The sequence below is a fragment of the Spermophilus citellus genome (genome assembly GCF_964194105.1).
Source record: "Spermophilus citellus genome assembly, chromosome: 11".
NCBI lineage: Eukaryota > Metazoa > Chordata > Mammalia > Rodentia > Sciuridae > Spermophilus > Spermophilus citellus.
The window spans coordinates 75419031-75433383 of NC_138192.1; the positions used below are offsets into that span (position 1 = coordinate 75419031).

General features: G+C 33.8%; 1 protein-coding gene across 2 annotated transcripts in view; it reads right to left on the reverse strand.

Moving 5' to 3' along the window:
• The window catches only part of SLC25A12 (solute carrier family 25 member 12), an 84348-nt gene that overhangs the window by 26943 nt on the left and 43052 nt on the right, over positions 1–14353 (reverse strand). For both annotated transcript variants that reach the window (XM_081262223.1, XM_081262224.1), the window contains 5 exons: positions 13109–13255; positions 10800–10938; positions 10049–10142; positions 7846–7930; positions 610–691 (listed from right to left, as the gene is read on the reverse strand). In XM_081262223.1, the coding sequence (XP_081118349.1) occupies positions 610–691; positions 7846–7930; positions 10049–10142; positions 10800–10938; positions 13109–13255 (547 nt within the window). The remainder of the gene's footprint in view (positions 1–609; positions 692–7845; positions 7931–10048; positions 10143–10799; positions 10939–13108; positions 13256–14353) is intronic.

Genomic DNA, 14353 nt, shown 5'->3' on the forward strand with positions numbered 1-14353 from the left:
AATCATAAACATTTTAATCACACCTGCTAGACTCCTTCAACAAAGTGACTACACATTTTCTTTGCAGAGTTTTCAGCAAAAACAATCTCTTTAAATTTCTGCTGGGAGCAAGGAAGGGAAGGGAGATTCCTTTTAGCAAATAAACTGTAAGTCTAGATAGTTTTAAGCCAGTGAAAAAAGAAAGAAAAAAATATAAACATAAAAGCAAAAGTGAAATCACTGTGAGAGGTTGTTTTGTTTCATGAGGTTCTGAGTTTATATCACAAATCTTGATTTCCTACCTGCCCCTATGCCATAAATTTGGTCTTATTCTCCATTTTTTTCATACTGGCCTTCACCAGCATAATCAAGGTGAGTACAGCACTGCATCTCAGACTTTCACATCAATACAGAGAGAGGTTTTATTCTGAAGACAGACTGGAGCCAGAGGGGCCACAGCCATGTTATGACAAGTCCTCTGATCATAGGTAAAAATAAAGAACACTTCAGAAAGCCCTGCAGTCCTGACCTCTGGGAACAATGAACTGCACCTTTGCTGATCTGCCCCAGTCTAGTGAGATAATATTACATTAACACAAGCCTGAAACAGCACACAGACATGTCACTCACCTCCAGCAACTGAGCCCAGAGTAAATCTGTAAGCGGACTCGGCAATCTGGAGCCAGACAGGCCTGCCTAACCCAGGAGATTGCTGTAGGGAAGAAGAAAACATGTAAAAAGTTTTGGAAAAATGTACACCAAATGAAAAAAAGCAAGAATTTGTCTATTTCAAGATAAAAAAACAAAAGTAAAAGCAATATGGTTAATGAGGTAACATCTTTGAAAAAAAAATAAGATATTCATGTAGTCAAAAATGGTAAAAAAATGTTTTTAAAAAATACTTCAAAAGGAAAGAAAGTGAAATGAATCTGAAATAATTTCCTATACACATACATGAAAACATCATAGTGAATTCCACCATCATGTACATCCACAAGAATGGAATCCTAATTAGAATATGATATATTCCGTGCTTGTATAATTATATCAAAATAAACTCTACTGTCATATATAACTAAAAAGAACCAATTTAAAAAAAAAAGAAAAAGAAAGAGCCCCAGATATAATTACTGGTGCATACAATTATTTATATCATTTGGTTATTAAAATTTCTATATCAAAATAAAGATACTATGTAATAAAAAAACTATAAAAAATTAAAAACTAAAAATAAATACTTCTATTATTAACATTTAAAAAACATATCTAGAGTCTCCGGTAGCAGCCTTGTAGACTCCAGTTAAGCAGTCAGTGAAATTGAGTAAGAATAGATTTACGATCTTATTAAAAATATATATACATCTGGCAAAATACACAGCTTTTTTCCTCCTATCTGTTTACATGCCTATTAATGCCTCATTTATTGGCTACTATTGGGGAATACACCATTAATCTCTAGAAGTGAATCTCTTAGGTAAATAAACATTTCAGGGTTTTTTTTTTTTTTCTTTTTGGTACCAAGAATTGAAGTCACATCCCCAGCCCTTTTTGTATTTTATTTAAAGACACGACCTTGCTGAGTTGCTCAGGGCCTTGCTAAGTTGCTGAGGCTGGCTCTGAACTTACAATCCTCCTACCTCAACCTCTGGGATTTTAGGCTTGTGCCAATGTGCCAGGCCACATCTCAAGTTTCAAATTTTTCCCCCTCTAACTTAAAATTTTAAAACTTTCTCAAATGCATAAAAAATTACCTTGATTCCTAAATCAGAATATTGATCATAATCTAATATCTGTAAAGACTACTGTCCTAATCATATTCAATTCTAACAAAATCTATGAAAATAATAAAGGAAAAAATCCTATGTAATTCAGAATACTATTTCACAGGTATCCTATAACATAAAAGACCTGAAATAATTTGTCTATATCAGTGTGTCAGTCTTATTCTTTTTTAAAAAATATTTTTTAAATTTGTCAATGAAACTTTATTAATTTATTTACATGTGGTGCTGAGAATCAAACCCAGTGCCTCACACATGCTAGGCAAGCCCTCTACCACTAAGCCACAACCCCGCCCTCAGTCTTATTCTTTAATATTTTATGAAAATAATCTGCTATACTACATAGGAAACAAGGAATAAAATATTAACTTTCTCATAAAGAAAACTCGAAAAATGTTAGCTTGAAATGAGCTTTTTATAAAAGTATAAGGAGCTATGGATATAGTTCAGTGATAAGAGTGCTTACCTAGCATGTTCAATTCTGGGTTTGAATCCCAGCACCATCAACAAATATATAATTCGATGAAAAACCATAATAAAAAGTTCAGATACTCTCTACTATATTATTTATATACACATAAATCTAAGTAATATACATTATAAATTATATAAAATACACATTTTAAACACATACAAAAATAGAAATGATTAAAATGAGAAACTGAAATATTTTAAAATAATTTTATTTTTCATTTATTAATGCCAAAACGTTTTTGGTAATGCTTTAGCATACTTCATTTAGTTTTTTAAAGTGTGGGGGGTGTTGGGGATTGAACACAATTGTAGTTAAGTGGTACCACTTAACTACATCCTTTTTATTTTATTTAAATTTTGAGACAAAGTCTAAGTTACCGAGGCTGGGATCCACCTGGCTCTCCTCTTGCTTCCACCTCCAGAGTAGCTGGGATTATAGGTGTTCCACACAATGCCCAGCTTTCTCAAATGTTGATGGAACATTTTGTATATAGTGAGTCTAACCAACTAATTCTGATACTTTGTTTCAAAGACAAGAATTAAAAACAAACAAAATCCATTCCTTCAAAGCAATGATATTTAACATCACATATAAATTCAACTTAGAGTATCCCTAAGTGTCCCTCCAAAATTCATGTATTGAAACCCTAAACCCCGGAGTAAGAGAGAGATGAAAACTTTGGGAGATAATTAGATCATGAGAGTGAAGACCTCATGATAAGATTTGCACCCTTATAAAAAGAAACAACTAGTGCACATGCAGGCTCGCTCGCTCGCTCTCTCTCTCTCTCTCTCCCCCCCCTCCCCACCCCAGGGCCCCCGCCATAAAGAAGATATAATGAGAACACTGCCATCTGCAAACCAAGAAAACAGTCCTCAACAGGAATTGAACAGAATTAAATGGCAACTTTGACTTCCTAGCCACTATGAAAAATTAACTTTGTTGTCTAAACTACTCAGTCCATATTAGTTAGTTATGGCAGCCCAAACAGGCATTTTGCCTTAAATTTAACAACCTTTTAAAATCAATATAGCTGTTATGTTATATATTAAACACACAGCATATTTGTAACTTAAAAATATGCATATGTCAATGGTAGAGAGCTTGGCAAGTATGTAAAGGGCCCTGGGTTTTATTTCCAGTACAAAAAAAAAAAAAACCCAAAAACATTCATATAAAACTTTTTCTTCCAAAACTGGAGTTTCTTCAACACAAATTTAGATGAAGAGAAATCTCACTCTCATAGATTTTATTTTCAATCATGTGTTCTCTCAAAAAAATACAAAGTTAAAATTCATAAATAAAAAGGCTATGATCCTAAACAACCACTAATTCCATTATTCATATAAAAGGTTTCTCTTGTATTCAACCACATATATTTTTCTTTTCCCTCTCTTCTTTCAAAGAATGTTTCTAAAACCCTAAAAAATCCTATCAAAACTGAGGAATTATATTGTGCTTTAATTCTTAACTAAAATATCTCAAACCATAAATACCCAAATGCCTTTTGACCAAAATGTCACCTTCATCCCTATTAAATAGCATTTATTAAATAGCATTTTTTTTTACTTACTACATACAATATATGGTAACCAAGAATTTTTTCTTAAGGCTTAGTTTATTAGTATAACTTATGGTTCACTTGCATTCAGTTATGTAAATTAATATAATTAATGCTATAGATTTCGCATCATGAATATTCATAAGCAGAATGCTACTACAGCTGTCATCCCTATTAATGACTATGTACTGAATTTTTAGCATTTAGGCTGAAAGAAAATATTCAGCAATAAGATGATCACCTACTGTGATCAAATGGGCCAAAGGAAAAGGCACTCTTTACCTGAAGGTTACGATTATGATCATGAAGGCTGGTATTTAACAAGGTTAATTAAGTGTTTTTCAAAGCAAAACAAGAGTTGAGAATCTTATATGATTTTTAACTGGCTCCCTAAGCATACATGTATGATAGGGAATAAGACCTCATTTTGAGACCTCATTTATTTAAAGAAAAACTCTTTTCCTGTTTTTATTAAATGTACCTCATCCTATAAAAGGGGAAAATAAATGAGAATTAGGACAAGATCATGTCAGTTAACATTTAATCACTAATGCATGATCTCAAAATTGTTACACACTAGTTAACATGAATGCCTTAGAATTTCTTATAAATCTGAAATATGTAAACAGAAGAAAGTTTTCTTCAAGACTGAAAATTCACTAGGCGTGGTGGCCATGCTTATAATCCCAGCAGCTTGGGAGGCTGAGGCAGGAGGATCACGAGTTCAAAGCCAGCCTCAGCAAAGGCGAGGCTCTAAGCAACTCAGTGAGACCCTGTCTGTTAATAAAATACAAAATAGGGTTGGAGATGTAACTCAGTGGTGGAGTGCTCCCGAGTTCAATCCGTGGTAACCTCCCCTCTCCCAAAAAAACCCTGAAAACACAAGAGACTATTACCTTGGTTGTTTAAGAACTTAGCCATGTTTTTACATTATTCTACTTGAGTCCTATCATGTATTCCTTACAAAGTGTTAAATGCTACAAAGAAGGGTGAATTTTGAATTCTGAAAATAAAATCCATTGACTCACAACATTTCACAGAATGCAAGAGCTTAAAGGATTCTTGGAAATATTTGAAAAACTTTGTACCAGATCCTAAAGATAGTAAAGGTCAGATTTCACAACAGACATGAATGGACATTCATTTGAATTCTTTTTTTTTTTTTTTAATTGGTGCTGGGATTTGAACCAGAGCCTCTGCTGGTTCAAATATCCTCAATCCTTCTTAAAATCATCATAAATCTATTTCTATAAAATTGTGATATTTATTTATGTCTTTTATTGCATTTTAATTTCCTGGGTAATTTTATAATAATTTAAATGGGAAAAACATTTAAAATCTTAATTTTTTTAATATTTATTTTTTAATTGTAGTTGGACACAACACCTTTATTACACTTGTTTATTTTTGTATGTGGTGCTGATGATCGTGAACCCAGGGTCTCACACGTGCGAGGCAAGCACTCTACTGCTGAGCCACAACCCCAGCCCTAAAATCTTTTTTTTTTTTTTAGATGTAGATGGACACAACACAATGCCTTTATTTTTATGTGGTGCTGAGGATGGAACCTGGGTCCCATCTGTGCCAGGCAAGAGCTCTACCGCTGAGCTAAAATCTCAGCCCCAGCCCTAAAATCTTAATTTTTATTTCTTTATACATAAACCTTCAGTAGTAAGACTACCTAATTTATGTGAGATACAAGAGGAAAAACAAAATGCAGGCTCTGAGATTCTTCCCATGAGGAACAATGCAAGAATACCCAAGAACTCTACCTGCTCTACAGAGATTCCAGAACCCTATATCATCCCAGGTTTAGGGAAAAGGCAAAGAAGCACCCAACTACCTCTCTAGAGAACCAGAAAAGAAGAAAGCAGTGGTGCTTATTACCTAAGCATCTAAAAAAAACCCTTGAAGCCACCCATGTCAGCATTAAAAGCATCAAATCAGCACTGCCATTGAAGGCATCTTGTATCTGCCTTGAAGAAAATACATACTAGGAGCAGGATTTCATCATCTTCCTAAGGACAAAGAATTATAAAGGATACAAAACAAGTTTCAGTTTGGGCTTCTAAGGAAACTGCTGGGAGCAAAAGAGGTGAGTAAAGAGCATGAGCAGCAGAAAAGCCAATCAAGGGCTGGAATTGTGGCTCAGTGGTAGATCGTTCACCCAGCACACACATGAGTCACTGGGTTCCATCCTCAGCACCACATAAAAAGCAAAGATATTGGGCTGGATTGTAGCTCAGTAGTGGAGCTCTTGCCTCGCATGCATGAGGCTGTGGGTTCGATCCTCAGCACCACATACAAATAAATAAAAATATAGATATTGTGTCCATCTACAACTAAAAATTATTTTTAAAAAATTAAAGATATCATAATCATCTACAACTAAAAAATACATTTTTTAAAGAAAAAGTCAATGAAGGAGGAAATGAGTTGAAACTTTTAAACTCAGTTTATATTGTTTTTAATAAGCTAAATGAAATATTCCCCAATTACAAAGATTAGGGACACCTCCAAGGACCGCAATAATAGACATATTACACCATAAAATAGCTCCTTCCAAATAAAGTTTTTTCAAAATCCAAGAGCAAATTTTCACAAATGTATACAAAATATAAAATTGAATACAGAACTCTTTAAATATTTCAATGTCTCAAACTTTTTATAATTTTATAAAATTTTATTTTAAAAAAATCACTAAATTTGAATAAATCCATCTATTTTTAAGAATCTGATAACTCGAGATGGAAATAAATTTTGATGACATCAGGACTTTCTTAGTACAAAAGAAGCTAAACTGTAATGAGCTACACATTCATTTTAATCTGTAGGAAGTTTTATTATACACCAAGCACACAACTGAAGTATTACCATAAAATGTGGATATAAAAGCTCTTTTTTCCATTTTCAGTTTGCTTCAACTGACCACAAAAGTTCTTATTCATTATATAAAGTGGACATGGAAATCCTAATTTCAGAGGCAGAATATCATTCCATGGAGCTCAAATAAAAAAAAAATTTCCACCAAATCTTCCCCAAAGAAACCATACTTAAATGCCTTGATCCCTTACTTACCTATTTGGTGAAGGTAAATCAGGTAAGCCCATCCCTGGCTACTCATCAATGTGGCAACAATAAAGAAAAGTAGGCATAGGTCTTTCTTCTTACCTACCTGCTTCCCCCAACTCCTGTCATTCCATTCCTCAGAAACCCTCCCCAACTCCTAGCCTAGGGTGGCACAGCAGTCTCCTAAAGAAGTACAAGGGCCACAGGTCCCATCTGGACCACAGCAAGGAAATCTCAGGAAGACAAGGATGGCCCTCCTGACCCTCACCCCCACACCAACCCACAGGATCTTTGGCTACAACTGAAGCTTCCTCTAAGGGCTACAGAAGTAGAGGTTTCCGTTTAAAATAAGATTTATTAAAAACTGTTCTAGTCTACTCTTCAAGGTCATTTCATGTGCTTTTTTTCCCCCACCAAGATAGTTATTTGTAAAATCAGAAGTAGAACTATATTAACTTTATAGGATGCAGAAGCTATTTTTGAATTATCCTTAACATTAAAAACTTGTATTACTAAAAATGTAATAATAGTCAAGGTTTTCTTTCTGGTTCATTAATTAGGTACATTTCCTTTTTTCTTATTGTAATCTATAAGGCATGATTCCAGTAAGTGATTAATTTGAGAAATGTTTTGTACTTTAAAAACCCTATAAAATAACAGTTTAATGATACAAAATGAACCTAACACTAATCTTTAAAGATGACTAGACAAATGAAGTAAAAAGAATGCTAATTCTAATGGAAAGCAGCCCAATCCCATCTATGTTTGAATTCTTATTTTCTTTACCTCAAAAAGTTGAAAGAACAAAACAAAAACATAAACATAATAATGCCATAAAAATATTCTGTAAGGATGAGAGTAATAGTTAAATAAAGGTAATCTTTAAGTAAAATCCTCCTATAGAAAGCTTTAAATTTTCACAGCAATCTGAAGCTTTAGGTTTGTCATGTACATATTATTTCAGTACAGACTATTTCTACCTGTCTCTGAAGTTCTGCCAGGTTGAAAGGCAAGGCCCCCTCAGCCAATGGGGCTATTCTCTCAATATCTGCTAAGGTCAAGCGCCTTAAGAGAAAAGGGAAAGAAAGGATTATTAGACAGTGACACACTGCTCACAACAAGTGAATCTTTCCTTAAAAACAAAACAAAATTATTTCCCTATTCACACAGATCAGATAATTCTTGTGAGGAAAAAAAAAATTCTTCAGACTTTGTTTATAACAATAAGCTATAGACTTCAGAGAAATAATGTTGGACTGTATTAATGATAGATATTAATAGTGAAGAAATAATTCTTGCCAGAAGCAAAGTATAAACACTGACAGCACGTGCATATGCAATACATCCCTCTCAGTATATCTATTAATGAATAGGTGCAAAGTATCCTGGAAGAAAATTTAGATGCAAAACTGATAAATATTGGTTGCCTTTAAAGAAGGGCACAAGGGTAAGAGAGAGACTTTTTTTGTTGTTTTTTTAATAGTACATTCTTTTAGATCCTTTGAATTTTGAACCATAAATGCACTATTATTCCCAAAATCTACTTTAAAATATGTATATTTCATGAACTAGCTAAAAAGACACTTTAGATCTAGTTTTAAGAAATACTTTGGGAAAGCATTTAATATCATGATGGACAATCAGAACCTCTGTCTAAAAATGTGAATTACAGATGAATGAGACATGGCCTGATATATTTCATGTCAATCACCAAAGACAGCTAATACATATATTTAACACCATCCTCTCCAGTACAACAATTCGTTATGAAGCATAACACAATAAATAAATCACCTATTATATATTGACCTTCCATTAGTCTTGAGCTCTAGGGTTAGAGTCCATTTTTCAGATACTGTTATACTTAACTATTAGAAGAGACTAAAAAAATTCAATTTTTTAAAAAATTGTTTTTATTAGAGTTTTATAGTTATACAGAACAGTTGGGTTCATCCCAACAAACTCATACATGCTTGGAAACTGATTTCAGTTCATGATCCCCATCCTTTTCCCTCCCCTTTCACAATCTCCTTTCTCTATTCTACTAGAATTACTTTTGCTAGTCTATTAATTTGTATTTCATTGGTTCTTTATGCTATCCTACTCTTCTCTCCCCCTTTCCTTTGTTTTACTCTATATTCCGCATATGAGAGAAAACAATTTCTGTAAGTTCCCTTTCCACAGGTTTGCTGGGTACCATAGAGTTTTTCAGGGCTGGGGTTATGGCTCAGTAGCAGAGCACTTGCCTGGCCCATGTGAGGCACTGGGTTCAGTCCTCAGCACCACATAAAGATAAAGAAAGAAAGAACATAAAGGATTGTGTCCATCTACAACTAAAAAAAAAATTTTTTTAAGAGTTTTTCTTTCCTATTTTCATAAGACTTTGCAAAGTAAATACCCTCAATGTGCTTTGGGTTTTTAAAATTTATAAAACATCTGATTTTGGTGCTATGATAATAATGTCACAGGTATATTTCAAGAAAATGATACTCTTCAACACAAAATTTATTCAAAATGGTATATACTGTTCAGTAAAATGACCATTTACACCATTTGAGGTTACAAACTCCTCCATATACTTCAGCTTATTTTCATAAATATACACACTTAGGAAAATTTCCACAAATCTCTTGAAATTCTTAATACTTTCAGAGAGCCAAGTTTAAATCAATCTTTTTCTTCCTTCTCCTTTCTATTCTTTCCCCTTTTCTCTCATTTTTTCCTTTCCCAATTTTCCTCTCTCATTCCCCTCAATCCTTTACTCCCTTCTCTCATCTCTCCTATTTCATCTCTTCCTCCCCTTTCCATCCCTTTTTATTGTTTCTTCTCACTGTTCTCTCTTCTTTTACCTTCCTCCACTTCCCTTGACCTTTTCTCTTCTTTTTCCTCCTCTATTTCTCATATCTGTGTGTTTCTTTTCCTTAGAATTTATATACTAAATAAAATATTGTTAAAATGAACTGAAAACAGGGCTGGGACTCAGTGGTATAGCGCTCGCCTGGCATGTGAGAGGCACTGGATTTGATCTTCATCACCACATAAAAATAAAATAAGGGTATTATGTCCATCTACAACTAAAAAATACATATTAAAAAAATGAACTGAAAACAAACTACTATTTCACATTTTAAAAGAACTGCCCTATAGTAAATACCATGAAGAATTACTGGAAAAGTTACTAACCCTGAAGCATTATATAAGTCTGCAAGCTGGTATAGAATATCAATTTCTAGTGGAGTGACTTGTCCATAGCGTATGGCACTCTGGGCAAATTCCTCTGAAACAGAAAGGAAAAAACTATTAAAATCTTGAAATACTCTCCATATATAACAAATTTCTATCTTAACCAACTATAATAATCTGAACACTAAAGGAATTTTAGTACTATTTTAAAAGTCTAAAACTGGAATACTTGAATTCAACTACATAAGAATAACTATGTGTTTCTGAAGGCCAGTAAAAGATGAAATGTTAAGAGAATGAAACAGCAAAAACAGATAAATTAACTTTAATAATAAAATAATCTCTTTAGAATCCTCTCTTTCATCTTGTTTATCCAGTTTGGTCTCCAGAGTTACAAGATAAAAGAAGAGGCTGTTCTCCAGTCACCCAAAACATCCTATTACAATACACCAAGAGGAGTAGGCTTACTCATCTTTCTGTGGCAACTTCTTCCTATAACAAAAAGCAGCTGCCACAGTGCCAATGACCTATTTGACAGATTGGGCTAAGGTTCTTTTCAAAACCGTCAAAGCCACTTTTCAGGATTCCATTAAATCCACCTGGATTTCTGGAGCAAAAGTGAAGCATGTGCATACATGGTAACACACTTGTCTAGATCTGGCTTTAGTATGGTGAACTTAGATCACTCTCTTGCCTAGATGATGAAAAGTAAAAAAATGCTGAGATTCAAGTCAATATTTTTAAATCTTACCCTTTGTGACCTCAATATCTTTCCTTGTGCCAGCTAAAGTGCTATATATCTTACGAACAAGTTCCATGTTATTCAGTAAGGAGTTAAATGCATTGAAGTAGGAGAAGCTAACTTGATGTGAGATACTTCCTCCAGCAGCCTAGGAAATAACAACACAAAAAATTTTATAAACAAAAACAAGAAGTGTGTTTTGGGCACCGCATTTTTCTCAAAGAAAATCCAATGGGTCTTTGTCATTAAATTGATCAACAAATAGTACAGAAATACAAGGAATGTATCATACTGAAACACTCAGTGCATTTCATGCCCTCAGAGAAGTCTACGTAATGTAGGTTTTAAGGAAGAAAGCACCATCTGGAAGTTGGACTTCATGGTTCTACCTATAAGGTCAGAAACAACAAAAACAATTATCACAGATCAAGAATAATGGTTATTTAAACAGAATTTCAAGACCTTTGACTATAAAACTCCTGCTAGTCCTGAATAAATATCAATGTACAATACAAGAAACAGCATTTAAACTCGTTTTTATTTCCTCCACACACATACACAAAAACTATATGATAACTTTAATTTTTTTGTAACCCAGCAACTTTAAATTTTAAGACAACTTCAATATACCAACTTTCCTAAAAAAATTTAAGCCCACTGTAGTAATTGAGATCCTTAACAGTCTGTGCTGGTCTCTGAATCTATAGCACAAAAGGTACACTACCCAAAATATCAAAAAACGTACAGAAAAATCTGGTGAGAATTTAAGTGCTATTATTCCTTCAGTGAAAGAAATAAAAGAAACTCCCTCATGCTGCAATAGGGAGCAAGGTAGCCTTCATCACCTCTGCATTGTGAGGAAGTAATTTCTCCCTCTGCCCTCCACTTGGACAAAAACTCAGAAGACTCTAGTTTCCAAGTCAGAAGTCAGAGTAAGCCACATGATTGAAAACATTCTCTATTAAAAACTCAAAGAACCATGGGAAAAAAAAAAAACATTTATTTAGAGTCATAACAAATTTTTAAAAACCTCAAAGAAATGCTTATGGAAATACCAATGTAACAAAACTTAATCACAAAAGCCTATTATGAACAGTCTAGTAATGGTGAACAAATCACTCTCAACACCCCTCACATACCCAAATTAGATTATACTTGTATTAGCCTGAATTTGTATACCAGTGACTCAAAAGCAGGATTCAATTTTTTTAACATATTCCTCTAAGGACTAGAAATGTCCTTTGGTAAACTGAGGCCATAATATCCACCTAACCCAGACGGAAAATATTAAATGGGTCTCCCCCTACCCTAAGATAGAGTGAGCCCTTTCCTCTAAGATTATCTTTCCTTCTCTCCTTCCCTGTCTCCTCTTTCTTTCCTCCCTTTTTTTCTTTTTTTTTTTTTTAATTGGAGTATGAGGTAAAGGCAGGGGAGGGTGGATAGGTGTCAGGGAGGTGAAATATGTAGGAGAAACTGACATGCTCCATGTTCAAATTCATTGAAGAAAAAGAACAGAAGTTGATCTTTCTACCCCAGTCTAAACCAGGATAATGATCTTCAGCTGAAACAACAAAAGCATTCATTGGCTTCCCTCTTTTCAAAACAAGCAGTAATCAAAAACTTATATGCAAGTACAACACATGAACAAAAAAAATGGGTAAGAGAAGAAAGTTTCACCATTTTATGCGAGGAAGTAGATTACATGAGTTAGCTATTGGTCCAGATGATATAATCTGCAATTCTACAGAACAAAAAATTGTACATAATGTGTCAACACTGAATGAACAGGTGAAGGGGCAGAGAGGAGTGATCCACAAAGGCTGCTGGCCACATATTTCCTCCATACCTTCTGCCATGGGAATGGTTATTAAAACAATGCAGAGGCCAATGGAGATCCTTTCAGCAGACAAAGGAAGAAGCCATCCTTATAACAAGACCTTGGGAGTCTGGTAGGGTGGAAAGAAGTCAAGAAGAAGGCAGCAGTGTCTGGGACAGGTAATGCTCACTGGAAGAAGTAACTACTCACCCTTGTCTACAAACTCCCATTTCCCTTGAACTGGACTCCATAAATGGAAATAAATAATTTGGAAATACGTGAGAACAAGATGATAGCTCTGAATAAAACTACAATCTGAGGAAAGACCACTCATCATTTCACCTCTATCTCCAACACACACACACCCCTACCTATTTACCTTCTACCAACCCAGCATTAAGTTTGAATAGTTGAGTCATATGAGTACAGGGAGGCAATTTGGGACCCAATAGTTCAAAATGTTTTAGGAAATATGAAGTTAAAGTACTTGCTTTTTACTTACTGAAACTAAGTTTTCCTCCACAAAAGGAGTAAGCATGTGAGACCGAATGGTAATCATGATATCACTAAAATCCAGACCAGAAATCATGCCACTTTTGGTTTTGTCTTTCAGTGCAAAGGCTTGTCTTGCATGTTCCAGCTGCAGCTCCTAGAGGAAAAAATTTAAAATAGGGTATTAAATAGATTAAAGCACATCCCAAGTACATGTCTTAGAAAGGAAAGACAAACATTCTTCTGCAAACATGCACTTATTACAGAAACAATATACAGCTCTGAAATTACTATGAAACTTTCAAATTTCATTTAAGAAACACCTTTTTCCTTAGAAACATACTACATATTACTCCTTAAGGAAATGAATGAATTAGAGCTGGGCAATAACAGAAAGGAAAAAAAGAAACTTCAAATTATACTTGCAAAGTTTTCATCACTGAAATAACAAAGTAAGTACATAACCAACTTGAAACTAATGTATGAAATATGATATGTCAAGAGCTTTGTAATGTTTTGAACAACCAATAATAAAAAAAAAAAGAACAGATAAAAAAAACAAAGTAAGTACAGTGTTTTCAGTGCTTTATTTCAGCCTTTCAACTACACAGTTATTTATTATCTCCTACTTGAAGACTTTGTCATCCAAGAGTACTTCTTGTATTGAGTTTACATTCTGTTCAGTTTTTCAATTTTAAATGTTGCAATGAAAATTATACATGTTTTCTCTGAATTAACACCATTTATTCAAACATTTTAAAAAATAAACTCAGTGTAAAACTATACCAATCAGTAAATGCAATACTTCATAACTCTACAGCAAAAATTATGAATAACAAACTGTATAAGCAGTGTTCAGTTATCACACTATAGGGTTTGGGGCACAGTTACTCACAAACTATGAAACAATCCAGAATTTCCCTGAACTTTTGAACTACCATGCAGTCAAACTTTGTAATAAGTGATATCAATAAAAACAACAAAATATGCCAGTAATCCCCTGGGTTCTATACAAAAGTCAAAATCAGAGCATTTCTGCTCTGGGGACCCATGATATAATCCAAATAGACCTGTTGGCACAACATAATAATGTGCCATAGGTGCCATTTTTACATTCTCTGCAACTCTGGAAATTAATAGTCATATCTAAATATATAAATATTGTTCAAAGATAAGACAATATAATTTTCATTGCTATTTATTTATCAAAGCCTTCAAATCAATGTTGCTTTATCTTTCCTGACATTTAAAATAG